We start from the raw sequence: 24,961 nt of genomic DNA, 5'->3' as shown, positions 1-24,961 counted from the left end.
TTTAAATATTGCATTCCAAAATTCCATTTTGGCACCATGTAGGTTGGTACCACTCGGGAGTGTAAGTCTCGTACTTTCGCGACAAGTGGCGGGGGAAGGCCACGGCAGCAGATAATTAAATTCCGTTTTTTAACAAATTGTAGATTAACTTAATACCTCCAGGTCTTCGGCAATCGGCAAAAGTAGGTAGCGAGGCTTATTTCATCGCCAGGATTATACGTTTTCATACATTTGACAGGACGTGAAATGAAACGGCATACGAGTATTTCCAGTGGCTATTTTTACCATGAATCAAAGTGTGACATTATTTCCAATTTTTGCACCTCCGCGAATCCGAAAATTTCGCGCTCGCTTCGCTCGCGACTCCATGTTACGTGTGATGCTTTTAGGTTCGTTTCATTGCTCAAGTATCCAACACCGAAAAAATTTCGCGCTCTTGCGTCGAGTTTTCCTTTGATGTTTATTTATTATTCCTCTGGTTCAGAAAAAGCAATAGCGCTTTCTTCGCTAGCTGCTTATTCATTTGCATTTGCTTTTTTTGTGGATTGTACTTTTTGAGACCTTATTAATTTACAGTGGTTTTGTTTATTTTGTGTAGGTACTTAAACTAAAAAAAATTCGCGCTCGCTTCGCTCGCGATACCGGCTACCACTGAATGTCTTTCAATGCTAGCGGGTGCTTGGAACTTCTTCTTTTAGTTAAAAAAAATCGCGCTCGCTTGCCTCGCACCTGTACAAACCCAATCTATTTCTTTTTGCGTTTACTTTGTCAGTCTTCAAACTGAAAACTATTCACATAATACACAAAGTCAAGGGCGGCTAAATTGTTTTCTCGCCCTTGTGGCAGATAGGTAGCCATGCTACGCCTGAGTATAATGAATATGTCTCTAACCATATAACCATTTGGTGCGCTACCACGCGCCACGACCCGTACCTAAGTGTATTTACGTTTTTAGTTTACTTCTTACTTAAGGTAAGGTTCCGCCGAAAAATGGTGAAACGAAAAGGGTTCCGAAGCCAAAAGAATTCGGGAACCGCTGGGATAGGATAACAACATTGAGTAATAAAAATATTTTGCAATTTAAATTTTCATTGTCTAAAGTCATGGCGCAATCTTCAATACTAGCTCTACTCGGTTTACATTTAAAATTAATTTATTTACAAATAACTTTTTACAATATCTTATCTTAATAATAAATATATATTGGTTAATACTCTACTCGGTTAATTTTACACATTTCGTAATATTTATTTCAATTTGCACATTTTAATTGATCGTCTAAAGAATGCCTAACATAGGAGTTTCGAATTTTGTCATTGCCTTGCCTTTGATAAAAACAGTAAAACGTCACATACGTCATAAAATAAACTGTCGCGAATAGAGCACGTTCCAGATAAACGTTCCAGTATTTAAGGCATCCCAAATTTTGAAGGAGGAGACAAAAAATGCGCACACCTACCGATAGAACGTGAAGCAACTAACTTGTGTTTCGTAATTTATGGCTAAGTTTGATTATTTTGTTTGATCATCAGATTTTCTTTCAGTCAAATGAATGTCATTCTGAAGTTGTCCGACGTTTTCAATTTACAATGCGAAATGAGGAATTTCGATTATTTCTAGCTGTATCAGAGTTAGCAAAACAAAACAGTTAAATTGGTCGTCCCACGCGTAAATTGCATATCTTTCGTTACGTTTAGGTTCCTGTGATTGAGATAACTGAATTCGTGCAGTATATTTTACCATCGAATGAAACAGTGCGACGAAACTAATAAGTCTCGGAATATTTTTTAGATAATCCAAAATGAACAGTATTCATAACATATGTTTGAGTTTATTTATTATAGTGGTTTTATTAAATATTAGACTGTGTTTGTCTCAGTACAATAAACCATGGAGTGAAAAGTATGAAAGCAATAAGTGCCCTAAGCTTTATCCAAAGAATTTTTTGAACTACATGCCAGTTGGTAAGTAATTAACCGTCTAATGCTTCAGTGAATAAATTAATAGAAGATTATATTTAAGTACTAGAAGTAACATTTTATTAATAATACTTAGGGCAACTTTAACAGCTGTTAATGAATTTGCTTCTACTAAAATATTTTTTGATACTATAAAAACAATTTCTCAGTCAAATTAAAGTTACTTATGCAACATATATCTTTAAATAAAAGAAGTAATTTCAGTCAGTGGGTTGTCTTAGGGTTTCACAAATCTTAAAAAAAAAGTAGTTGCATCAATTATGATGTTGAAGTTTACAAATCTAAAATTCACATACACAATATTTTTTTTCTTAGGAAATCTAACAGCTGGAAACTACACAGAAAAACCTAATTTAAAAGGCTTAAAACAATGTGTGATGGAATGCTGTCTATCTGATACCTGCAACATAGTATTCATATATGACTTGAGGTGCTTCCACGTGGAGTGTGTCAGTGACGAGCTGTGCTTGCCTCTGCAGAGGACTGGCAGCCGCAAGTGGGAGGCTTCACATGTATCCATGATACTTGTGAAACCAGTGCTACCTAATGGTAAACTATGAACTACATTTTCTTAAAATATATCTACATATTTGTAAATAATAATAAATATGTTAATTTGAAAAAAATCCTCATTTTATTAGCAAGGTAAAAAATAATTTGTTTGAATGCTATGTTAGATAGAAACATAATTGGGTACCTACATAATTAATATAAACCATTTTAACACTTCCTCGATTGTTTAAATGTAGGTATTTAAATGATAAGAATAATAAATAACACTGTTAATGCCTCTGCTGACAGATATGTTCAAAGCTTCATAAATATTTTCTATTACAGAAAACTGGTCAGATATATTGGATCAATCTAGTTATAGGCCAGTAAACAACAACTTCTCTCCCGAGGATGATTCCTTGTATGCCCCTTACACAAGTCACCGCAATGACTTGCTCAATGATGATGAGGAATCCAACTTTTTGTCTCATTTCCTCAACAACTTGCCTACAATGGATGATGATGAAGCAAGAACCTTTGATAAATACCGTGACAATAATGACAGTGACATGATTATGGATGCAACAAATTTTCTGGAAAAGATACCCTGTGAACTAGGGGCTGGTGATTGTCCATTTAACTCAGAATGTATACCAGTGGGTCATAAAATGCGAAATGGTATTTGCAAATGTGTGCCCGGCACAGAGGAGAATGCTCAAGGAGCTTGCGTTCAGACGATGAGACCATTTTCTAAAGGCCCGACAATACCGGTTGATGCCATGAAGAAAACTGATGATGAATTGAAAAATGATGTTCTGAAAACTGAAACTTCTTCACAAAAAAGTGTGCAAACATTGACAGTTTCAATTTTATCTAAGCAGGTAATCACTTTACTAATCCTTGTAGAAATCTAATTGAAGCTAATGTGGAGAGGCAAAACAAATTTTACTTAATCAGAGTAATTGTTCTGTGTTATAACAATAAAAATGTTAGTTGCATATCATACGTAGATAAGCCATTCTATGCTTATTTTGTTTGTTTTTCTAGTTGGTCTAGACTCTAGTGGTTTGCAAAACTCAACAGCTGTGTAGCTGATTTCCTTATAGAGCAGCCATAAACAATAAAACAATAATAATTCGACGACCTCGATGGCGCAATGGTCACCATGCCGGACTGCCGAAGCCGAGGTCCCGGGTTCGATTCCCGGCTCGGTCGACATTTGTGTGATGAGCATGCTTGTTAGCCGTGGTCTGGGTGTTACAATATGTATTTATAAATATGTATATATGTAGCTATATGTAGTTTATCAGTTGTGTTAGGACCCATAACACAAGTTAATTAATAACTAACCATGGGGCTAACCGACCGTGTGTGAAAAGGTGTCCTTTAAATTAAAATTAATTGGACAAATATAATATAATGTTAAGGTGCTATATTTGTATTTGTTAGGTACAACTGCCAGACAATGAAGTGACCTTGGCTGCATACACTATACCTGATGAGAAAGCAACAATGAGTCATTACAACTATGTATGGACGCTAGTTGACCAACCAAAGGGAGGTTTTACAGGTAACAACTATGTGCTATTTGTACCTAAACATAGTATTTAATACATTGCAAATAATCCTATAGCAGAAACTTTTCCTTATCTCAATTGCCATCAATCTTCAAACTAATTTATTTTTCACTGCATAAAACAACTACTATAAAATATCTCTTGATCTTTTAGATGTACTAGGTTTTATATCATAATATTTTCAAAAATTTCCAATAAAATTGTTCCAAATATACAACAATACAAATAGTTTTTCATAACTACATCTTTTGTTTCATCAAGGCAACATGAACCAGAACGGAGCTAAAGTCACACTAACAGACTTGACGGAAGGCCAGTACCGGTTCAAGGTCACTGTGAACGGTACCAACTCTTACGGGGAAGGGTTTGCTAATGTGACGGTGTTACCACCGCACCGCGTGAATACTCCCCCGCAAGTTGTCATCACGCCACAGACACAAACTGTGAAGCTGCCTAATACTGTCGCTGTACTTGATGGCAGCGCTAGTAAGGTAAGAAAAGCTTTATAAACTATAATGCTGATTATAACTTTAAACTGTTGCGAATAGGAATATAATCAGCCATTGTTCTGTTGATACGAAATTTTGCAGAGGTATAAGAAAGTACCTAAAATCAGTAAGCCAAATAAAGAAAATATTTTCTTGACAATATTCTTTGCTATAACTTTTTTGATCTCCCTGTTAAATAATGGACATCCACATGATTTGAGGTTTTGTAACAGTAGATTATGATAGACACGTTGCGTCATAAAGTTTACATCAATTATTTTAGTTGCATGTAACATAATATCTTAAATACACAGGACGACGACGCTATCATATCCTGGCATTGGGACTTGACATCAGGCCCTATCGGTTACCAACCTCCTTTACAAGATGGGCCTACTTTAGTGCTAAATGATCTGAAACAACCTGGCAACTATACATTTAAACTGACAGTAGAAGACTCAGATCATGTGAAGAATTCAACGGCAGCTAATATAACAGTGTTGAATCATACGGATTATCCGCCAGAAGCGAATGCGGGTGAGTTTGAAATAAAGCAGTTATTTTGTTTATCTAATAAGAATTCAATTCAAAAGATTTTAGTAAAAAAAATACTAAAATCTTGTGATTACTTAACACTTTGGTAAAGCACCTTTGACTATTTCTACTGCATTGATACGCTTCATATGCAATACTCGTATGTACGAACTCGAAACGAAATCGATATCGATAAATGTTTATTTATTAATTATGAAGCATATCGCCCGAAGCCTATCAGTTTTTACTCAATACATATAAGTGTAATTTCTTTAACTTACAATAATGTTACTTTTTTTTGTTCTTCAGGCCAAGACGTAATAATATATTTGCCGAACAATAACCTGACTTTGAATGGAAGTCTCTCGACGGACGACCACGAGATCACGTCATGGGAATGGACGAAGTCAGCTGAGGACGAAAACAAAGCTGTAGATATGCAAAACACGCACTCTCCTTATTTACAAGTAGGTTCATGGTATTTTTTAATCCATAATTCATACTTATTTATGATTGGATCGATCTCCATAACTAATAATTATTTCATCGACACATTTTTAACTGGCATGGAGTATTGAATTAATTGCCTATCTCAATCAAACTACTCACGAAAATCCTTTTTTTCATTGGCGATGGAATTATATATTCTATTATATTTAATAATGCACACTAAAGTTAGCATGTTTTGGTACATAGGAAGCTATTCCGGTCATGTTCCATTTATTCCTGTTCAATGCCACCGTCCTTATTATAAACATTACATAAATACTATAGATAAGAGTTAATGAAAAAACGAGGTTTATAATCATATCCTTTTTTGTTATCGCCCCTTATCAATCTAGCGCATGGCGTTTTACAATGTTTCCTCTTTTTATAAACATTCATGCTATATTTTAGTCGTTTGACTAGGTACTATTAAACATTTTATATTTAGGATTTGTATTTTGAATCGTACAATAGATATGACAAGGAGCAGATAATTTTGATAATCATATTTAACTGCATATGTAGGTATATTTGTTCAGAAACCTTTGGCATCTACACTGTACAAATAATAACATAATTTTTCGATTATTGAGGGTAAAGACCGTTTGACTTGGTCCTCAGAAAAGTAGGCTTTAACAAAATGCATCTCTACGTTTTTCCGCACACGCTACTGAATGAACATAGGCGGGATTTTGTCTTGTCTAATGTATGGTCACTGGCACTTGAGTAATTTAGAAATATGTACAAATCTTGTTAACAACCATCAGATACTTTATCTCGGCCTGCCGAGGCTGCGGTTCGAAAGAGTTACCGCGGCCGGCCCTGATACATAAAAAGCCTACGACGGAACAAGATGGATTTTTAGTCAGTGAAAGTCTGACACTTCCTCACCGCTGCTAACCCACAGCAGGAGGGGTCATTTGATGATTTTACCGTCGTTAAAAAAACCTTTTCTCATGGTCAGTCACATTTATAATACTAACTCCCGATTTAATATTCCAGCTGTCGAATCTATCGGAAGGCGTGTATACATTCGTGCTGAAAGTGACGGACTCGTCGGGCCAGTCGTCCACGGCTGACGTGCACGTGTTTGTCAAACCGCCAACCAACACACCACCGGTCGCTGATGCACAAGCTGAGGCTGTAAGTATAAACGAACCTAGGTTTTACGTAAATTATATTTGCTGGTAGAATTTAAAAGCTAACATATTGTCAGTTTGCATCGTATTTTTGTTTTGTAAAGAAATAAACAAAAACTTCTGGCTGTAGATAAAATATTAGTTGCTAAATAATCAGATAGATTTTGATAATAATAAAATAATTTGAATGCCCCTTTATGTGCCAAAAGCGGAATCGCTTCTTAGTCGAAATTCAAAGATTTTTAATGAATACTCAAGGTGGAAGAAACTGCATTTCAAATATGTACCTATCTTGGCAAAGGATGTTTATGTAACAATAAAATGCATGATCACTTTACTAATAAATTGTTCTCTTAACAACTTAATTATGAAGTCTTTGGATTACGTATCTAGAGGTACATATGTTGTGCACGTGCATGTTGGTTCTTAAGAATGTTATGACAAATTGTGGTGAAGGATCAAATCTATTCCACCCAACCATTGCATGATAACAACCTACTGGTTGACGACACAACTAAAAAATGGTTCCTTGCAATATTTTATCATCACAGAAGATGCTTAATAAAAAAAATATTCTGATTTTCATTGCCGGCTTCAGTAATATCAAATTACTTTGGCTTTAATGGCTTCTAAATAAGAAGTAGTCGTCAACACGAGTTAAGTAGCTGTTTACTATATGCATATCGCAACGAACCATACCAGCTAATCAACACTGTAATATAATATACTTGCAGTTCATATCACTACCGCAAACGTGGATCATCCTGAACGGATCCGCATCGCACGATGACCATAGGATAGTCGCGTACACCTGGCGTTGCCTGTCCGGTCCTACTAACTCTAACATTATCAACTTTAACGAGTCCGTTGCGAATGCCACGGCTCTCACTAAAGGGCAATACGTGTTCTCGCTGACTGTACTCGACGACAATGGAAATTCAGCGTCCGATAATGTCACCGTCACTGTTACTCAAAGTAAGTTTGCTAATTTTTTGTATGATATAAACTTCAGAACGTAGTATTAGGTGTTACGTAATTGAGGCCAGAATTTTGCGATATGTCTAAAAAAATATGCTTAAATGTCAATTTTAGCTACTTCGCCTTTTCTGGCGTCAATTACACGCAGTATAAAAATTTGTGATATGTTTTTTTATATGGGAATACGACTAACCATGGCATTCCGAAATTATTCTCAAACTGGGAACACTAGGGCAGGGAACTTACAAGAATATGTTTTTTTTTTAAACAAAATTCACACATTTCACTAATATTTTCATGGTGAAATGAAATCGTGATCGTGAATCGTTTGTAAAAAAATTGTGTAATGCATGATTGTGAATTCTATTCATATTGATTGTGTGCTTGTGGTTGAAATGACAGTTTCACTGATTGTTCATGGACTAATGTACACTGTATCATACGAACCATATAAATAACAACATCAAAAACCAAACACACTAATTACCGTCTCCCATCGCGCAAGCAAACAATATCTCTGTTATTTAACTTTACCTTATAAATGATTGAAACATAAATTCTTACAAGCTCGCTTTTATAATAATAGAAGGATTTTTTACATGCAAAACACTTCCTTACCATAGACCTAAGAAATACCTACTTAATATTGACATACAACCTCTAACAATGCTACCCACAGATAAAAACAGTCCCCCAAAAGCGGACGCGGGCGGTGATCTAGTACTAAACCTGCCAGTAACAGTGCTTATACTAAACGACGTGTTAAACGTCAGACATTGATATCGATAATCGACAAACCGTCCCTTACTATAGACGTCAGAAATACCTAATTTATATTTTTATTAAAACCTCTAACAAACCCACAGATAAAAACAGCCCTCCGAAAGCGGACGCGGGCGGTGACCTAGTACTGAACTTGCCAGTAACAGTGCTCATACTGAATGGCTCCAAATCCTCGGATGACTTTCGCATCGTGTCGTGGAAGTGGACTCGCTCGCCGTCCGGCCTGGCTGCCGGGACGGTTATACTCAACTCTGATACACAGCCTGTGCTTATGGTAAGTGGAAACAAATGGGGATTAAGACCGTTCTCAGAGTTTTTTAAATATTTGAAATTGTTGCACGAAATAATAAATTCCCTTACAGAGATAACACCACGCAGTTAAGAACGTTTTCAGAACAAATATTACAATCGGGAAAACCTTCATCAAAATAGTCGTAAACAGAAATAACGCCTCTCGAAGTGTAAAAAATTGGATTGAAAGATGCTTTTCTTAAGCACAGAATAAAATGCAGGGCCCATCGTATTATCGTCCGTCAAACATTTTTCAAATAAAATTTCACAAGACAATAATAATTTCCTACCGTCCACAGCTAACAAACATAGAAGCAGGCAGATACGTATACGAGCTAACAGTGACGGACGACCAAGGCGAGTCAGACAAGGACACAGTGAGCGTGCAGGTCAAACCAGACCCCCTAGAGATGAACCTCATGGAGTTGACCTTGAACGTGCCCATTTCGACCTTCACGCAAAGTCAACTCGACTCACTAGTGCAGAAAATGACCTTGCTTCTCAAAGATGATATCAGAGTCAATGTCACGGAGGTACACGGACAAATTGATTCTGGAAATACGCAGTTGATTTTCTTCTTATCGGAGCAGGTAAGAAAAAAAATGTTTAATGTGTTTTCGCAGATTGATATTTTATTGATGCAATATTTTCCTTTTATTTGTGAGGTCTGTTAAAATTTTCCGCCACTTTCTCTGAACACAGGAATTAGGACGGGCGTTTTAGTTCAAAAAGTACCTACTCAGATTTTGACTTTGTGCTCAAAATCAAAAGTATAGTATATATACAATAGTAACAGCGCCAATTAGATTTCCTTGGCTCAATTTTATTCCAACTTCTGACTACCGCTCGTTCGCACAAATGGATATCCCGCCTCACGCATTGCTCATAATAACGTGGAGCGACCTCCCTGAAGCCACCTCCCTGAAGCCCCCAGTACACATTGGCCTGTGATGGGCCACGCTTTGCAACGCACAATTGTAGGCCACGATCAATTGGTGTTCACACATTGGCGCATGGGTCATTGCTGCCTGGCAAGCCACTTACGATGGACGTCGAAGTAATTACGGCTGCGGCTCTTTATTTTATACTACACCACTATATTTATTTTTACACGCAACACAAAAGTGTACTATCCTCAGCGGCCGGTGACGAACTAAACATTGGCCCATTGTGTAAACACCACAGGCCACGGTACGACACGATTCCTTTGATGTGAGCCCAAAAAAGCGACAACTCCCCGATTGCACGCCACGATTGACAAATTGTCCGCCAACATATACCAATACCCCCTGTACACATTGGTGATGGCGTGAAGTAGCTTAAGTTACTTTACATATCCCAAACTTCCAGGACAAACCAGTGGAAGGTATTCGCGCCCTCTCGCTAGTGCGGGGCACATCAGGCGCGTGGGGCTTGTGGGGCGGCGGCGGCGTGCGCTCGCTGCGCTGCCTCAGCACGTGCTCGGGCCGCGGCGTGTGCGACCACGCGGCGCGCGTCTGTCGCTGCGACGCCTTCTGGATGCAGAGCCTGTTGGCGCAGCTCGATCCTGACGCGCAGCCTGATTGCGGTAACTATGTGATGCATTACTTAAGGATTTTTTTGCTGAGCACAAGAATATAAGTAAGCAAATAATATAATAATATTGCTATTTTCAGAATACTATATTGACATACCCAAGTAGCAAAATGTAGCCCTGTAATTATCCTAGGAGCACGTATTTTTTAATCCTATAGAAATCCTGTAAACGATAATATAGCCGCATTTGGGCGCAGTTTATTGGACTATTTCGCCCTATAGTCGCTTTGTTATAATCCGGTAAAGTGCTATTTGATTTTATAATTACCTTATCAAGTGCTTTAACAAAATATATTTGTCCTATAAAAATCCGGTAAATGCATCTAAAAAGAGCGATTGGTCCTTTTATGGTCTGGCGTGTGCCGCTACTAGAGTAATTGGTCCTACAGTGATCAGCGTAATATCATAAGTAGATTCATTCAGTCGATCATTCGTTCTTTTTTCGTTAATTCATTGTACTGTGCTTGTGCATGACATTGAATCCTCTTTTATTTTCAAAAGATAAGTAAAGTCACATTATAATGAGGTTTGTCATTATGTAACATTTGCCATGTGCCTGTTTCGTAAAGAGTGCCTACACAACTTGCGAAAATAATTTTATTGATGAAATGTTTGACGTTAATAAACATCGCCTTCAAAATTTAACATTTTCATTATTTGTTAATTCAGTAATAAATTAATAAATACCCCAACAAGCAAAATCAGTACTTTAAACGTTCTTTAAGAGCATTTTATTTTCACTTATAAGAATCTTGTAGCATGCTACAAAGTTGAATTTGGGCGCAGTTATACGAGCATTTAGTTCTATAACTATCTTATAATCATCTTATACAATGTTATTAAGCCTTATAATATACTTGACGAAGCTCAATAGCGCCTTTAATGATATGAGACTAAACAATTACAAGTGCAAACACTCTTGTTAGTATCTGACGTAAGTATTTTATTAGAGCAATCTTGTTTATAAAGCACTTGTAATGGTCTTAGAAAATAGTTTTAAGTATATTTTAATACAAGTTATTTTCGTTGTTGCTTTGACTGGTCGTGCCGGATTTTTTGTGTTACCACGCACGTAAAAACGTAAGTAAACTTACTATTACTATTATTACTTGTAGTACTTTAAAACATCGGTAATATATTGTAAATATAGTGTGTGAACTCGTGGGGAAGTAATATTTACTGTAAATATGTATCGAAATTTAGTTAATTTCACGGGGCCCTTCGAAAATTCCACATTAGTATAATGTTGCGAATAAATTATTTCATAAATTCTTATGCATATCGGCCATGTTTTAAAATTGCTCTTGATTAAGTCCTTTATGGAACCATTATAGGTAAACTAGTACTTGTAGCAGTTTCTGTCCAGACTACTCGCCTCCATTTTAAAACAAATTAGGGTTCCCTTGAAGTAAATTAAAGTCAGCTAGCTAATGATTGATTTTCCTTTTTAGGATTTAATCAACAAGATGGTGGTCATTTTTGATGTTGACTGTTTTTTGACCAAATCGTCATTGATTTTACTAAATCATGTGAGATGGCCTTGGACAAACACACATTTTGTGTTATCCGAAAGCTGCAATGGGTGTGGATTTCCAGTTTATTTAAACAATATGGATAGACCTACTCACTTCATTTCTAATCAAGAAAATCTAAAACTTTTCATGCATCAAAGCTTTTTTTGGTGCCCGAATTGCTCCCAGTACAGCATATATGACCATTACATAGAAGATGAATGCACAAATTGCTACTGATTTTGTATCCACATAACTTTTTACACACGCAAAAGTACTTAACTAATTTTAGAATAGTGCTATCCAATAAAATAATAATAAAAAAAACATTATACGGCTGGGCAACCGAAATAACAAGAAATTCCTTCCCGCGCCACCCTGTTTGACAAATATTTTGAAGGTACGATTATACAACTGCTATCTATCGAATTACTATCTGTATCAGTGGTTTATAGTACGGCCGCGGAGTTATAACCGATTTGACACATGACGAATTGTCAATTTTAGTGAAGTAAGGATTAATTTAATTACTTTATTTACATCGAGTATACACTTATATGTAAAAATATGTAATGTATCTACAGTATAAGGATGTTACGAAGTTTTTTTCCGATTCCGAAAAGTCGGAAGTTCCGATTGATACACCTCCGACTCTGGTTTCGGCTTCGACACTATTAAATCGGAAGTCGATCGGAGGCAGCGCCACAGGAACAGCAGTACCTAAGCATGTACGAACGAAATTAAACTTGCCGCACGGGAATCCCCTCTCTCCGCGTGCTTTCTGTCGATTACTCTATCACTTCTTGTTTTGCATGTAATGAGATCGTGTCATTTGTTTCGTGATTGAATATTTATCGCGTCCAGCAGGCTCAGTAGCAAGCGAGCAACTTTTTAGTGGTTCTGGTCTAATCTATGATCCGTTGAGAAATAAATTGGAGACAGAGATAAAGCTGCGCAGTTTTTGTTTATTAAATACAATTTGCTACTTTTGGAGTCACTTCATTTGCTTTAATTTAATTAATTGAATAAAGGGAATAATAAATATTAAGAATCTGTCAAATCAGTAATAACTCAGCGGCCGTATTATAGCGGTAGTACCTACACAGCTGCAGTACGGGCGCCAGAGGTGCGGGGGGCGGTTGCATGTCGAACCAGTAGCTGTCTAGCAGTAGTAGCACCTGAGTTGTCAGGAAGAGCGCGTGTGCTTAATGTGAGTAAGGTGTATCGCCAGAGATTTACGTATTTTTACTATATTTGAAGTAACTTTCCTAGAGTATAGTAGCTACTAGTATTTCCTAGAGACGGACCTGATCACGCGTTGTGTTGAAACTCTCTACGAGGCAAGGTCAACGTGTTTCCACAAACTTGTGGGTGATTATATTATTCTTTTTTTTCTAGTCAAACATTATTTTGTTTACAGGTTCAAAATGCCATTTAAAATTGTTCAGACCATTGAAAAGGGTAACATTGTATTGACATGTGTACCACATCAATGGGAGAGCGATGGAGTTTTGTATTGGCCCAGAAAACAAACCCAGTCACAGACGAGTAAGTTACAAAAGGATGAAGGTAGTTGGCCCGATGAATCTTGGGAAAAAATAAACTGTGCGGTAAAAAGGCGGAGCATAAAAACGTATCAAAATGCAATACATGAAATTGATATAATGAGCAATAATTCAGACACAGAACCTGACATAGAATACGTCTCATCAAAAAAACAGCGCAATTGCTCTGATCTTCCACAGCTGTCATATGATAATATGGCAGAAGAAATTTTAAAGGTTTGTACAGAAACTTCAACTCATCTTGGCGCGCGGCTCTATGTGTGCGTAAAGCTTGTAGGCATAGATACCATGACTGCGGGTGACTAACTACTAACAACCGCGGGCGGCTGATTGTGATTTGATTGTTGATCAGACTATTAAACTGATTAAATATATAGAAATGTAACAATAAAGATTTACGTGACGTTAACATTATCCTTATTACTAACTAGCCGTTTTCCCGCGGTTTCACTCGCATCCCGTGGGTATTACTGCCCGTACCCGGATAAAATATAGCCTATGTCACTCGTGGATAATGTAGCTTTCGAATGGTGAAAGAATTTTTAAAATCGGTCCAGTAGTTTTTTAACAAAGTTTTCCTCTTTATAATATTAGTATAGATAAATATATTTACAGTGTTTAATCTATACAGTGTTTTGTCACGAACTCTCTTATTTTGGAAAAAGAGCGAAAAAGACAAAACACTGTGTAGCGTATGTATACACTATGTAAATATTTTTGTTAGTAAGGTATATATATATTTATTATGATATATTTAACAACTGTATGTGACATTATAGGTATTTTCAATTACTGAACCTGCACACGTGTTGCTCGGACGACGACTGAGCGTCACCCGCTTCACTGTCACACAAATCAAAGCTGCATATTTATATATATGTGCACACGCACTCTAGAGCCGCGCGCCAAGATGAATTTAAGTATACTTATGTGCTTTTGAATTAAAGTTAATTGATTTCAAAGTCGCTTCTGAAATACCTGTTTATAGTGCATGTAGCTGACGTGATATTTTCACAGATCGTGGATCGATTTTACATTAAGTAGGTATTTCCTTTTTGTCTGAGAGATTATATGAACTTAGACTGGTACAAACAGCGTCACGCTGTGCTAGTCTCTCGTGTATTAGCGTCACTATGTGGAAAGGGCTAGCATTATCGTGACGCTCGCCGCGCCGTCTGTACCACACGAACGAAACCGTTGCTTTCAAAATTGTTGTCCGTTATTTTTTAAATGATTTCAATAAATTATATTTTCAGAATAATGAGCATAATGCTTCTTCAGCAATAATACCTGAAGATGGAGAACAAATAATGGTGGTAAGTTATAAATACGTAACATACAAATATATTGATGTTATATTACGCAGAGAATATTAGACAGCAACATAGTAAAATGTGCCGTTACTATAAGTATATCACCGTTCCAAACATATAAGCTCACTGTATTGTACTAACTTAATATTTACTTACATAAAAAATAGTATTGCCGTCATATTTAGCTAACTCATGATTGTTATTGTTTAGACTAATTACGAAATCACGACACCGAAAGAGTCAACTCCATCTGAAACACCGTTGAGCGCGCCGCAAGAAAATATTGAAAAATACATTGTTATTCCTGAAAGTAATCAGTCGGACACACCTATAATATACTCGTACATTAATAAAGAAACAAGTTTATCAGAAGAACAATGCGAATTAAAATCCATGAAAATAGATATCACCACTATTAAAAGTGACCTAAAATCCATAAATGACGATATGAAGACTATAATGGGGACCCTAAACACAACACTAAATAATCAAGCCGTATTACACGAAACCCTGAAATCGATTTTATTACAAGTGACTGAAATACAAGTTACGAACGAAGAATTCATTAAAAAATCTATTACAGAAAAACAAAACCATTCGTTGATGTTAAAACCAATACAAGATTTAAAAGATTTAGAAGAGTTTGAAAATAAATTGATGGATTCTGATTATAGAGAAGATTTACTAAGAAAGTTTAGTGTGTTTGGCACTAAAGGGACAGGGAAGGGAATCACAAGAGCATATACAATTATTGATATTTTGTTTGAAAGAAAGTTTTTCAAATCGTGTTCGTGGACTGGAGCTTCACGTTCCCAAAATGAAACAACAGAAAAAATCTGCTTAAAAGGTTTCTCTAAGATGATTGGTTTCTTTTTTGAAGTTATTTATAAACAAGACTCGTCGTTCCATTTAACTGACTGTCATAATTTTTTTAAAACAATTTTGCGAAATGCCGATCAGCGGGCCAAATCGAAGCAATTACGAACTTCCGCAAGTAAATGCAGAGGAAAAAATAGCGCCAAAAGGACTTCTTCTGAAAATCCTACATCTACACCACAAACCACTGGTAACCAATTAGAAGTTGAAGATGTTACAGAGGAAATTTTTGTCTGAAACTATTTGATCTAATTTTTATTTGACTAAGTGACTTTTGCATCAATATTAATTATAACACGAGAGACATTAGACTACCCCAATCTGTCTTTGACAGTTTGGGATAGTCTGACGTGCTGTCGTCACTCAAATACAAATAGATCAATATCCCTAGTAACTAAATCAAATCATTTCAGACAAAAATTTAGTCTGATCTGATTTGCTGAAATTATCTTCTAAGTTGTGTAGTTTTAGTAAATTTTACCAGACTGCGACGATGCTCAAAATTAGGGTTATATATTTGACCTGAATTAAAGAATATAATCTTATATTATATTATAAAAAATATTTCAATTTAAATTTGCCATAAAGATGATTACATGATCTTAATGGCGAAGTTAAATTGATATATTTTGTTTAACTCGTAAAGTTTTATTAGTTATAAGATTTATTAGTACAAGGAAGCTAAGATAAATTTAAAATTGTTGCCAGCACATTAAGCAACCCCAAAAAATCTGACAAATTTCTTTAAATGACTTTCAACTTTATTACACATAAAACATTCATAATATAATAAGGTGCTTATATGTTATGGATTACGTTCAATTTTGAAAATTTGTCAGATTTTTGAGATAGGTTGATGTGCTGGCCGCCGTACAAAGAAGCTTAAAAATTAAGTTTGTTGAGACTAGTTATAAGGACTACAATAGATGATTATAAGATTGATTAAAAAGAAAAAAGAAGAGGCCCATACCCAGACATAGGTAATGTCAGGCTAAAATGACGATGATGATGAGTGATTATTTTATTAGTCAAACTGATTATGAAGACTACAATAGATTATTATATGACTGATTATGAAGATGACAAAGATTATAAGACTGATTATAACGATTATAAGACTGATTATGAAACTGATTATAAAGATTATAAGACTGATTATAAAGATTGTAAGACTAATGTTTAATTTTGAATAAAACATAATTGTTATAAAGTATCGTTTTATTTTTTGCTCTTTAAACTTGAAATTTACAGGGTATGTAACAATGGTAAGAAAAATATCTCTGAATTGTAAGTAATACTAACTAGTTTACATTTTATATTTTGAACTTTGCATAATACCTCCGATTTTTCAATAGGAGCACAATCGCATTTATAAATATTCAAAAAAGAAGATTTTAGTGGTTTTTCAAAAGCGTCGAGGATATTAACAATGCGATATCCCGTGATTTCTATTTCAAGCTTAGTGTTGTCTTTTAAGCTGATGGATTTTAATTCTATTACATGATTTTTGTCAGTAAGAAACCACTTGTCTTCATCTTTCGATGATAAAATATATGTTTCTAGGTGTAAAACTAATAAACCGTTTCGCTGGTTTTTTTTAATATATGGATAGTGTACAATTTCTTCGCTAAGATGCTCCGTTTCGATTAACTGCCTTTCAATTATTCTTCTTGCAACTTGCTGTAATGGTTGTTTTCCATGTCTGATAGTTTGTTTAATAGCGTATAATTTATTTTCAAAAGGATATGCATTAAAAGTTTGCAGAATACCAAATTTTCTTACTTCGTCAACTATATGTGTTAAATTATGTATGTTACTAGTAATGTAGTCTCGCCCGTAGAAGGCCTTAAAACTTTCTGTAAAATCTTCTAACATTTTTTCAGCAATTGGCAAGAGTGGCAAATGCTTTTCATTTGAGCAAATCGTTATGGCGCAAAACAAGTTTAAAAAATGATAAAATGGTTCTGGTTTGAGCACGTGATTTAAAATTATAACGCTTAGATAATAAAAAAAAGAGCGGTATTCGGAACCTTTCCAATGGGCCAAAACATCTACAGATCTCATTGATCTGTGAATTTCTTTGGGCATTTGACAATTCAGTAAAAAGCTATTGACAATATCAATTTCACGAGCACTCCATTTGGTTAGGTATTTTCCCAACTTTCCGTCACGCCATCCAATCAACAACCGCTTCATCAAGCCAAGGTCTATTAGGTGTAATGAGTCTGCCACAGGAAAATCCTCTATCATATCTATGTTTAGTTTCAATAACGGAGAATCATGCTTATGGTGTTCTTCATATTTTTTAGCACGAAAATCTTTATCGTTTCTTTTAGGACAATTGGACTTAGGAAATGTTACAGTATTTGATTTATGTGAGTATTCGCCAATCACCGTACATTTCAGACAGCCATGCTTTCCATTAAAATTTGTGACACCTGTAAGAAATTAAACATCCATATTTTTCATTCATATTAAAATATCAGATATCAGATAATTCAAATAATATCAATACTAAACTTGCCTTTAATCAAGGCTCTTGCTGGTGAATCACAAATGAAGGCTCTTAATTTGACTTTGATTTTAGATTCATTTGGCGCCAACGATGTATCTAATCCATATTCTTCAAGTTCGTTCATTTCTTTCACAAAAGACTCTAAATAAGCATTTAGATCAGATGGTTTTCCTTCACCCGCATAAATTCCTTGAAAAATAATATATCTATATAAATAATTTAATAAAGTAGGTAGTTAAAGTTTCTACGATATTGAAATAGTGTTATCTTACCAATCACAAAGGGAGGTATGTGGGGAATTTCAAAGATGTTACACAAAATAGGCCAGAGTTGATGTCTTGAACTTTTGTATACAGGCAACCCATCTATGTTTACATTTAACGAAATCGTATTTCGTAAAGTATTCAAATCCAGCCCCTGCAGTGTATTTTTTAGGCATTTAATCAATCCGTTATGCCAATACTGTCCTGGATCTGAGGTTGTAATATGCACCGTTTCTTTGTTTGTATGAAGTAAAGTACGAGCATCTTTGGGTAAAACATTACCTAATCTTTTGTTCAAAAAAGTAAAGAGTTCGTTTAGGGCCAGGTGAGGTATATTAAATTTTATAGCCCAGCTTTGCATGTCTTTCAGAAATTCATGATTATTGTCATAGTCAGTGGTCTCTTCGATATATTCTTCTTCGCTGTTCTGAACTTCTTCACTTTCTGAGTCGTGGGGAAGACGTGGAAAAATATTTCTGCTCACGGAACCCTCAATTATTCCGCCTAACGCACTTGATTTTATTTCTGAAGACCCTGACATAATTAATTCTTTATACCTATTTTTTACCTTTCTCCTGTAACCACCACTTCTTTTCAATCGTTTCCAATCATTTAAGTTCATATTAAACTGAATTCTCACAATGGACGGGTACAACTGAATGTTACAAAATGGCTGACGTTTACTAATAAAGTGTTTGATCTACAAGTTTATAAGTTTTTTTTAACTTATAGCGCTCTTATTAAGTTCTAAGGCTAATAAAAGTCTTGAGCAAGACTATGACGGCACAAACTTGTAGTGGTCTCAGCTAAGGATGTTATAATATCGTTTTCTCTCACAAAATGCTAGTATAGGATCAAAATATTATTCAGGATTGTTTAGTCCTATAAGTGTCCTAAAAGATAATCTTGTAGTTAACTATAAGACTGATATATAAAAACAATTACTCTTGAGCATATCTATGCTTGTGAAATGCTGCTACTAGTAAAAGTGTCTTATAAATGTTTTAGAGGTCAGTCTTGTAGCGGACTATAAGACCGAGATATAAAATCTAATGCGCTTGAGTATGTTTAGGCTTGGCAAATGCTGTTATAAGTCATAGAGTCTACCGCAATACCATAACAAGAACGTTATAAGTAGTAATAGACTTATAATTTTTCTTATAGGATTACTTTGCTTGTTGGGACCTGTCCGACATAGGGTGCCATTACATTGCATTTATCAGAACCTTTATATGACTTTTTAATCTAAGTTAAGACGCTTACATGACATACCTACGCCACCATATTTAAGTTTCAAGGTTCCTTACTTATAAAAATCAGAGGCTGTGCTAGCTTGCTGCTAAAAATCCGTTAAGGGTCACGACTAAGATAAAATTGTTCTATAATATCTTTACCTCTAGCAGCTTTATCTGTGGCATTTATAGGAAGTGCATGTCTTATAGAAGAATGAAACAAGACGTTAACAAGATAAAACAATCTTACTAAATGCGATTATCGGATCAAAAGTCACACTTTGCTAATAACTTTTATAACTTGCATTTATAAGACTGATCCTGACTGACTGCTCTAGTAAGAGTCGTGTAAAATAATCATATTGACATTTATAAAACTAAACTATAGGGTCGAAAGTACTTGTAGTGCAAATCATCTTAGAAGATGCTTTAGCAGGATCAGTGGCCTAAGTTAATGCGTAGGTCTACTAGATTTCTATAAGGCGTGTAATCTTATTAGTTAATTGCTATAGGAGAATTTTGCTAGTTGGGATACATTTACTTATTATTTAAAATCGTGCAGTCGACGCCGCGCCGCGATTGACACGTGTCAGGCCTCTGCCTCGAATTTTGCGGGCAGCGGGGCGGCAGCGGCGGCGGACAAATTTAAAATTTTAATCAAACTCGAAAAATAAGAAATATTGTTGTTCGTCAGAATGGTCTGTGGTGTACGCGAGCCTGGGCGGGGTGGGCGCGCTGTGCGGGGTGTGCGCGCTGGGCTGGGCGGCGGCGCGCGCGCTGCGCCGGCTGTGCGCGCCGCGCAAGCCGCGCGCCAGGTCCAAGTACCGCCTGCTGCCGCTCGCCGAGCACGACGACAAGCCATGTGAGTATACTGTCAGAGTGGCCGGTGGTGTACGCGAGCCTGGGCGGGGTGGGCGCGCTGTGCGGGGTGTGCGCGCTGGGCTGGGCGGCGGCGCGCGCGCTGCGCCGGCTGTGCGCGCCGCGCAAGCCGCGCGCCAGGTCCAAGTACCGCCTGCTGCCGCTCGCCGAGCACGACGACAAGCCATGTGAGTATACTGTCAGAGTGGCCGGTGGTGTACGCGAGCCTGGGCGGGGTGGGCGCGCTGTGCGGGGTGTGCGCGCTGGGCTGGGCGGCGGCGCGCGCGCTGCGCCGGCTGTGCGCGCCGCGCAAGCCGCGCGCCAGGTCCAAGTACCGCCTGCTGCCGCTCGCCGAGCACGACGACAAGCCATGTGAGTATACTGTCAGAGTGGCCGGTGGTGTACGCGAGCCTGGGCGGGGTGGGCGCGCTGTGCGGGGTGTGCGCGCTGGGCTGGGCGGCGGCGCGCGCGCTGCGCCGGCTGTGCGCGCCGCGCAAGCCGCGCGCCAGGTCCAAGTACCGCCTGCTGCCGCTCGCCGAGCACGACGACAAGCCATGTGAGTATACTGTCAGAGTGGCCGGTGGTGTACGCGAGCCTGGGCGGGGTGGGCGCGCTGTGCGGGGTGTGCGCGCTGGGCTGGGCGGCGGCGCGCGCGCTGCGCCGGCTGTGCGCGCCGCGCAAGCCGCGCGCCAGGTCCAAGTACCGCCTGCTGCCGCTCGCCGAGCACGACGACAAGCCATGTGAGTATACTGTCAGAGTGGCCGGTGGTGTACGCGAGCCTGGGCGGGGTGCAAGCGCTGGCAAAGGCTTTCTTAATCCATATCCAGAAGTACAAACTATTGTTAATCCTCAAAGATATCTACCATTCAAACTGATGTAACAAAACACATGTTCTCACATTTTGCAGTTACAAGTAAAGACCTATCAGAAACAGAGACGGATTCGGACGTGTTGTTCGAAACCAAAAGCAAGACGACATCGTTCGGCACGCGCGCCATGAACGGCGAAGCGTCGCAAGGCAACGGCTGGAAGAAAAACGGACACTACAAGACTTCTAGAAAAGTGAAGACGTAGTTCATCGCTCTACGCCTAAGCTGCCTACGTATACAGACAGCTTTTGGTCACTGTAAGTAAACTTACATATTCCCAACACGGACATTCATAACACGTTGCCATTCCAAATTGTGTATAATAACGCAAATAGTGTTACTGCAGGTAGGATAGAACAAATGCTAGAGTGAATTATAATCGCCTAAAATGTCGTTCATGTTTAGGATAAGTAGGAAGATAACGTCTTTGACATTTACATGTATTGGTTTCATTATGTATGTGTAATTTGTTTTGTATTTCTTAAACACGCGTATATACAAGGTGTTGATTTGCATTTGTGCCATACTTCAGGAGGAGGACATAAAATACGTAAATAATCGATTGGAAATACAGTAGATGGGAAATAGCTAATATGCACTGTTTTTTTGTCATTGTAATGTAGTAGTATTTCAGAAGTAATCCAATTTTATGAATGAAATTAATGAATAATCGTTGCGTATGCTTTGTGTTCGCGTTTGTGTGAGGGAGCAGCACGGTTTTGAGGCCAGTAACATACGCGCCGAGCTTGAAAACGGGTAGGTGACATTGACGAATTTCCGAAAAAAAATTAAAATCAAAAATTTTCGTACCAATTTTTTGTTGATTTGGGTTGAGAATCATTAGTATAATTACGTCCTTGACTATGGCACGCATGCAAAACAACAGCTTGTATATGTACCTGCTGTACAAAACTCGTATGAAATTCTAAAGATTCAAACAACCCTGTTTGTATAACTTCTCAAGAAACACAATTAACTTTATGACTCAATAATAGTCTATTTCAAACAATTGAATGAGACGGAATTTGGTTTTCAATGTGCTTAATGAATAGCCTTTTTATATGAACGCATTTTGTTGATTTAACTAAAAATGACAGCTAGATATTATATTGCAAATAAAATATGTCCAAATAAAATCGGTCAGGTTCGTTCAGGTAGCTCGGTTTTAGAAATTAAAATGCCACAGAGACTATAAGAGTTTAATGTTTAAATGTGTGTAATGGAGTCGCCAAAAATTTCAGAATTCAACCGCAAGTATCGTTAAACAAGTACAGGGGGACCAAATCAGGTTTATTATGCATTCCGTTCACTGTTGTCCAATTGTGTTCTGCGCCTTACTATCGGTGGCACGATTGGTTGATCCATGATAGATTAATTTTGGTCGATAACTATAACTTATCCGCCTTTATTTGCAAGCAGAGGCACAAAAGAAATAGTTATAACTTGAATTCCAGCGCGACAAAAAATATGGCTATGAAAAAACTTACTAAATAATGTAGAATTTAGCTAATAGATTAGGATAGGTTTTTTACTTATAAACGTTACATTGAGAGGGTTGCTATATGGAGATGTGACTTGCAGCTAAAATTTCTTAAGCTTATCTCGTGTTTGAAATAATTTTCTGAAAATGCATTTTGTATCCTCTATTTATTAGATACTTGCATATTTATTACTGATGCGTTTTGCTATAGTCAACTTATTTAAAGAAAATTACAAAAACATGTCACTACAGAATATACCTTGTACGGTAAAAAACTTTGTATGAATCCCATATACAAGGTTTGTTTAGATAAAAACAGTTTCATAGTAATAATGTTGTCATAAGTATAGTAGTTTTTTGTACTTCAATCATCTGAATAGGTTGTTACATCACATCTCTGTTGCTACATGCAATACCTTTATTTTCGTTGACGTGAGAGTTAAGAGCACGTGCGAAGCACAAATAAAATCATGTATAATTACATTGAACAAGATAACAACCCTGTTGATGTATTATATATTTTTTGTATTAAAATTTGGTCGAATGCAAATGTCTAAAATTGTTATTACAAATCGAAGGTATCAAATAGTTTGTAAGTCTCTATAAGTAGAAATGTATTCTATAGAAATTATGTAAAGTTCTTAAGAAATTGATGTAAGCATAATTTTATTTACAAGTATTATTGCAGCATGAATTATTTTAATCTCCTTTCTTAAATATATAATTATATCAAAGTTATTTATTTGGACAATACTTTATTGGTATTTTTTTTTTATTTATTCACTGTTTATCTTTTTAATTTATTTATTGGATTTTTGTGCATACTATTTACATGATACTTTTCGAGTGTGAAAATGGTAATATGGTATTGTTATCGTTGTTGCAAATTGATACATTATTCCTAATAACTTTCATAAGAAACAGTATACTTTGCCATAAATCATATTTTCCTTACCTACATAAAGAATTATTTATAATTATGTAGTAATGTTACGGTTATTGTATCCATTATATTTTTTAATTTGCTAAGGCGTCGTCGTTAGTATGGCAAGACATTAAAGTGTGACCAGACTTAAGTTAATAATGCGCATAATTGAATAATCTAGTCGTGTTAAGTGATAATATTTTAGATTTTAGTACACGTTGCATACTATGTATTATTTATGTAAAATATTTTTACTGTGATTTTGACAAGTATTTTATAATTTGAGTGTACTTATTTTCTTCGGAATTAAAGTCGCAACATGCTTCATAGTCGCTTGTTTTACATGTTTACCTTCCTCGATTTATAGAAATCGCTCACCAGGATGTTTTTTTACAAAAGAAATCCGAATTGGATAGAAAAAACTCAATACTTATTTTATTTTTAACTAGCTCCAGCCCGCGGTTCCGCCCGCCCGCGTCATGTTCGGTTATATCGCGTTTCCAAGAGAACTTCAAACTATCTCTGTACCAAATTTTATTAAAATCAGTGGTTTAGATGTGAAAGCGTAACAGACAGACAGACGGTTACTTTCGCATTTATAATATTAGTATGGATGTAATAGACTTTTATATTACATCCATTGAAGTTCGATAACATAAGTTCCAACAATTGCAAAAAATAACTTTCCGTGTCGAGAGCAAGTGACCTCGAAATTACCGAAGCCTTTGCGGAGACTAGTACAAAGGTACCTAATAATTATGACGAGCCTATTGTTTATTCGATGTTGACACGCAATCCGCGAATTTTTGTGTCAAGTAAACTGCGAATAGATCGTAGCTACTGACTACCTAACAGATACACAGACGGTCGATCAAATGTTATAGCTAGTTTGATATAATATCCGTACATAACACCTACATAAATACATATATGATACCATAGCGCCTCAGAGACTAGTTTTTTTGCTGTCAGAAGCTAGATTATTATAAAACCAGTCTTACAAACCTTCTTGAAAACAATATTACTCGCTGCATCTAGTAGTTACAATAGAATGGGAAGAGATGCAATAAAACGCAGAATAATCATATAAACAATTTATTTATTATAAAATGTATTGCTTCCTTATAGATAGTGATCGGTTGCTAAAGTTTATAAGTGATTGAACACTTCATTATTTTAGGCAAAATAGGCACTCGACCACAGTAGATAAGTAGGTAGGCACCAAAGGTCAA

General features: G+C 36.6%; 3 protein-coding genes across 8 annotated transcripts; 2 read left to right on the top strand and 1 right to left on the bottom strand.

Moving 5' to 3' along the window:
* The first annotated feature begins 1,534 nt into the window (after positions 1 to 1,534).
* LOC124638722 (dyslexia-associated protein KIAA0319) lies at positions 1,535 to 24,058 on the top strand. Its single transcript, XM_047175762.1, has 15 exons — positions 1,535 to 1,964; positions 2,295 to 2,528; positions 2,817 to 3,352; positions 3,921 to 4,041; positions 4,310 to 4,539; positions 4,851 to 5,073; positions 5,380 to 5,537; positions 6,559 to 6,699; positions 7,430 to 7,670; positions 8,540 to 8,730; positions 9,047 to 9,337; positions 10,098 to 10,314; positions 20,292 to 20,459; positions 21,363 to 21,820; positions 22,215 to 24,058. Exons 1-14 carry the CDS (start codon positions 1,802 to 1,804, stop codon positions 21,527 to 21,529), a joined length of 3,081 nt encoding a protein of 1,026 aa, XP_047031718.1. The 5' UTR covers positions 1,535 to 1,801; the 3' UTR covers positions 21,530 to 21,820; positions 22,215 to 24,058.
* On the top strand, positions 11,050 to 16,797 carry LOC124638724. 4 transcript variants are annotated; one of them, XM_047175768.1, is made up of 5 exons: positions 11,050 to 11,402; positions 11,774 to 13,043; positions 13,254 to 13,614; positions 14,655 to 14,714; positions 14,922 to 16,797. In XM_047175768.1, coding segments are annotated over exons 2-5 (1,326 nt in total). In that variant the 5' UTR covers positions 11,050 to 11,402; positions 11,774 to 13,041; the 3' UTR covers positions 15,825 to 16,797. The 4 variants fall into 4 exon arrangements, with proteins under 4 accessions (XP_047031724.1, XP_047031726.1, XP_047031723.1 ...); XM_047175770.1 differs by lacking the exon at positions 11,774 to 13,043; XM_047175767.1 differs by having other exon boundaries at positions 11,050 to 13,043.
* On the bottom strand, positions 16,791 to 19,543 carry LOC124638723. Of its 3 annotated transcripts, XM_047175763.1 has the most exons (3): positions 18,375 to 19,543; positions 18,112 to 18,291; positions 16,791 to 18,025 (listed from the first exon to the last, which is right to left on the bottom strand). In XM_047175763.1, the coding sequence occupies exons 1-3, from the start codon at positions 18,985 to 18,987 to the stop codon at positions 16,833 to 16,835; spliced, it is 1,986 nt and encodes a 661-aa protein (XP_047031719.1). In that variant the 5' UTR covers positions 18,988 to 19,543; the 3' UTR covers positions 16,791 to 16,832. The 3 variants fall into 3 exon arrangements, with proteins under 3 accessions (XP_047031719.1, XP_047031720.1, XP_047031721.1); XM_047175764.1 differs by having other exon boundaries at positions 18,112 to 18,511; XM_047175765.1 differs by having other exon boundaries at positions 17,885 to 18,291.
* Positions 24,059 to 24,961: the final 903 nt, after the last annotated feature.

The sequence above is a fragment of the Helicoverpa zea genome, chromosome 18 (assembly GCF_022581195.2).
Source record: "Helicoverpa zea isolate HzStark_Cry1AcR chromosome 18, ilHelZeax1.1, whole genome shotgun sequence".
Taxonomy (NCBI): domain Eukaryota; kingdom Metazoa; phylum Arthropoda; class Insecta; order Lepidoptera; family Noctuidae; genus Helicoverpa; species Helicoverpa zea.
Note: the sequence above shows the minus strand (reverse complement) of the source record. Positions and strands in the feature narration are given on the sequence as shown.

Excerpts from the sequence above, each read along its gene's own strand:
- LOC124638722 (XM_047175762.1), top strand. The coding sequence starts at position 1,802 with ATGAACAGTATTCATAACATATGTTTGAGTTTATTTATTATAGTGGTT. Across the intron at positions 4,540-4,850 it reads TTGATGGCAGCGCTAGTAAG|GACGACGACGCTATCATATC; the intron begins GTAAGAAAAGCT and ends TTAAATACACAG. Across the intron at positions 7,671-8,539 it reads CACCGTCACTGTTACTCAAA|ATAAAAACAGCCCTCCGAAA; the intron begins GTAAGTTTGCTA and ends ACAAACCCACAG.
- LOC124638724 (XM_047175768.1), top strand. Across the intron at positions 13,615-14,654 it reads TGGCAGAAGAAATTTTAAAG|AATAATGAGCATAATGCTTC; the intron begins GTTTGTACAGAA and ends TTATATTTTCAG. Across the intron at positions 14,715-14,921 it reads ATGGAGAACAAATAATGGTG|ACTAATTACGAAATCACGAC; the intron begins GTAAGTTATAAA and ends GTTATTGTTTAG.
- LOC124638723 (XM_047175763.1), bottom strand. The coding sequence starts at position 18,987 with ATGAACTTAAATGATTGGAAACGATTGAAAAGAAGTGGTGGTTACAGG. Across the intron at positions 18,292-18,374 it reads CATACCTCCCTTTGTGATTG|GAATTTATGCGGGTGAAGGA; the intron begins GTAAGATAACAC and ends TTATTTTTCAAG. Across the intron at positions 18,026-18,111 it reads AGCAAGAGCCTTGATTAAAG|GTGTCACAAATTTTAATGGA; the intron begins GCAAGTTTAGTA and ends AATTTCTTACAG.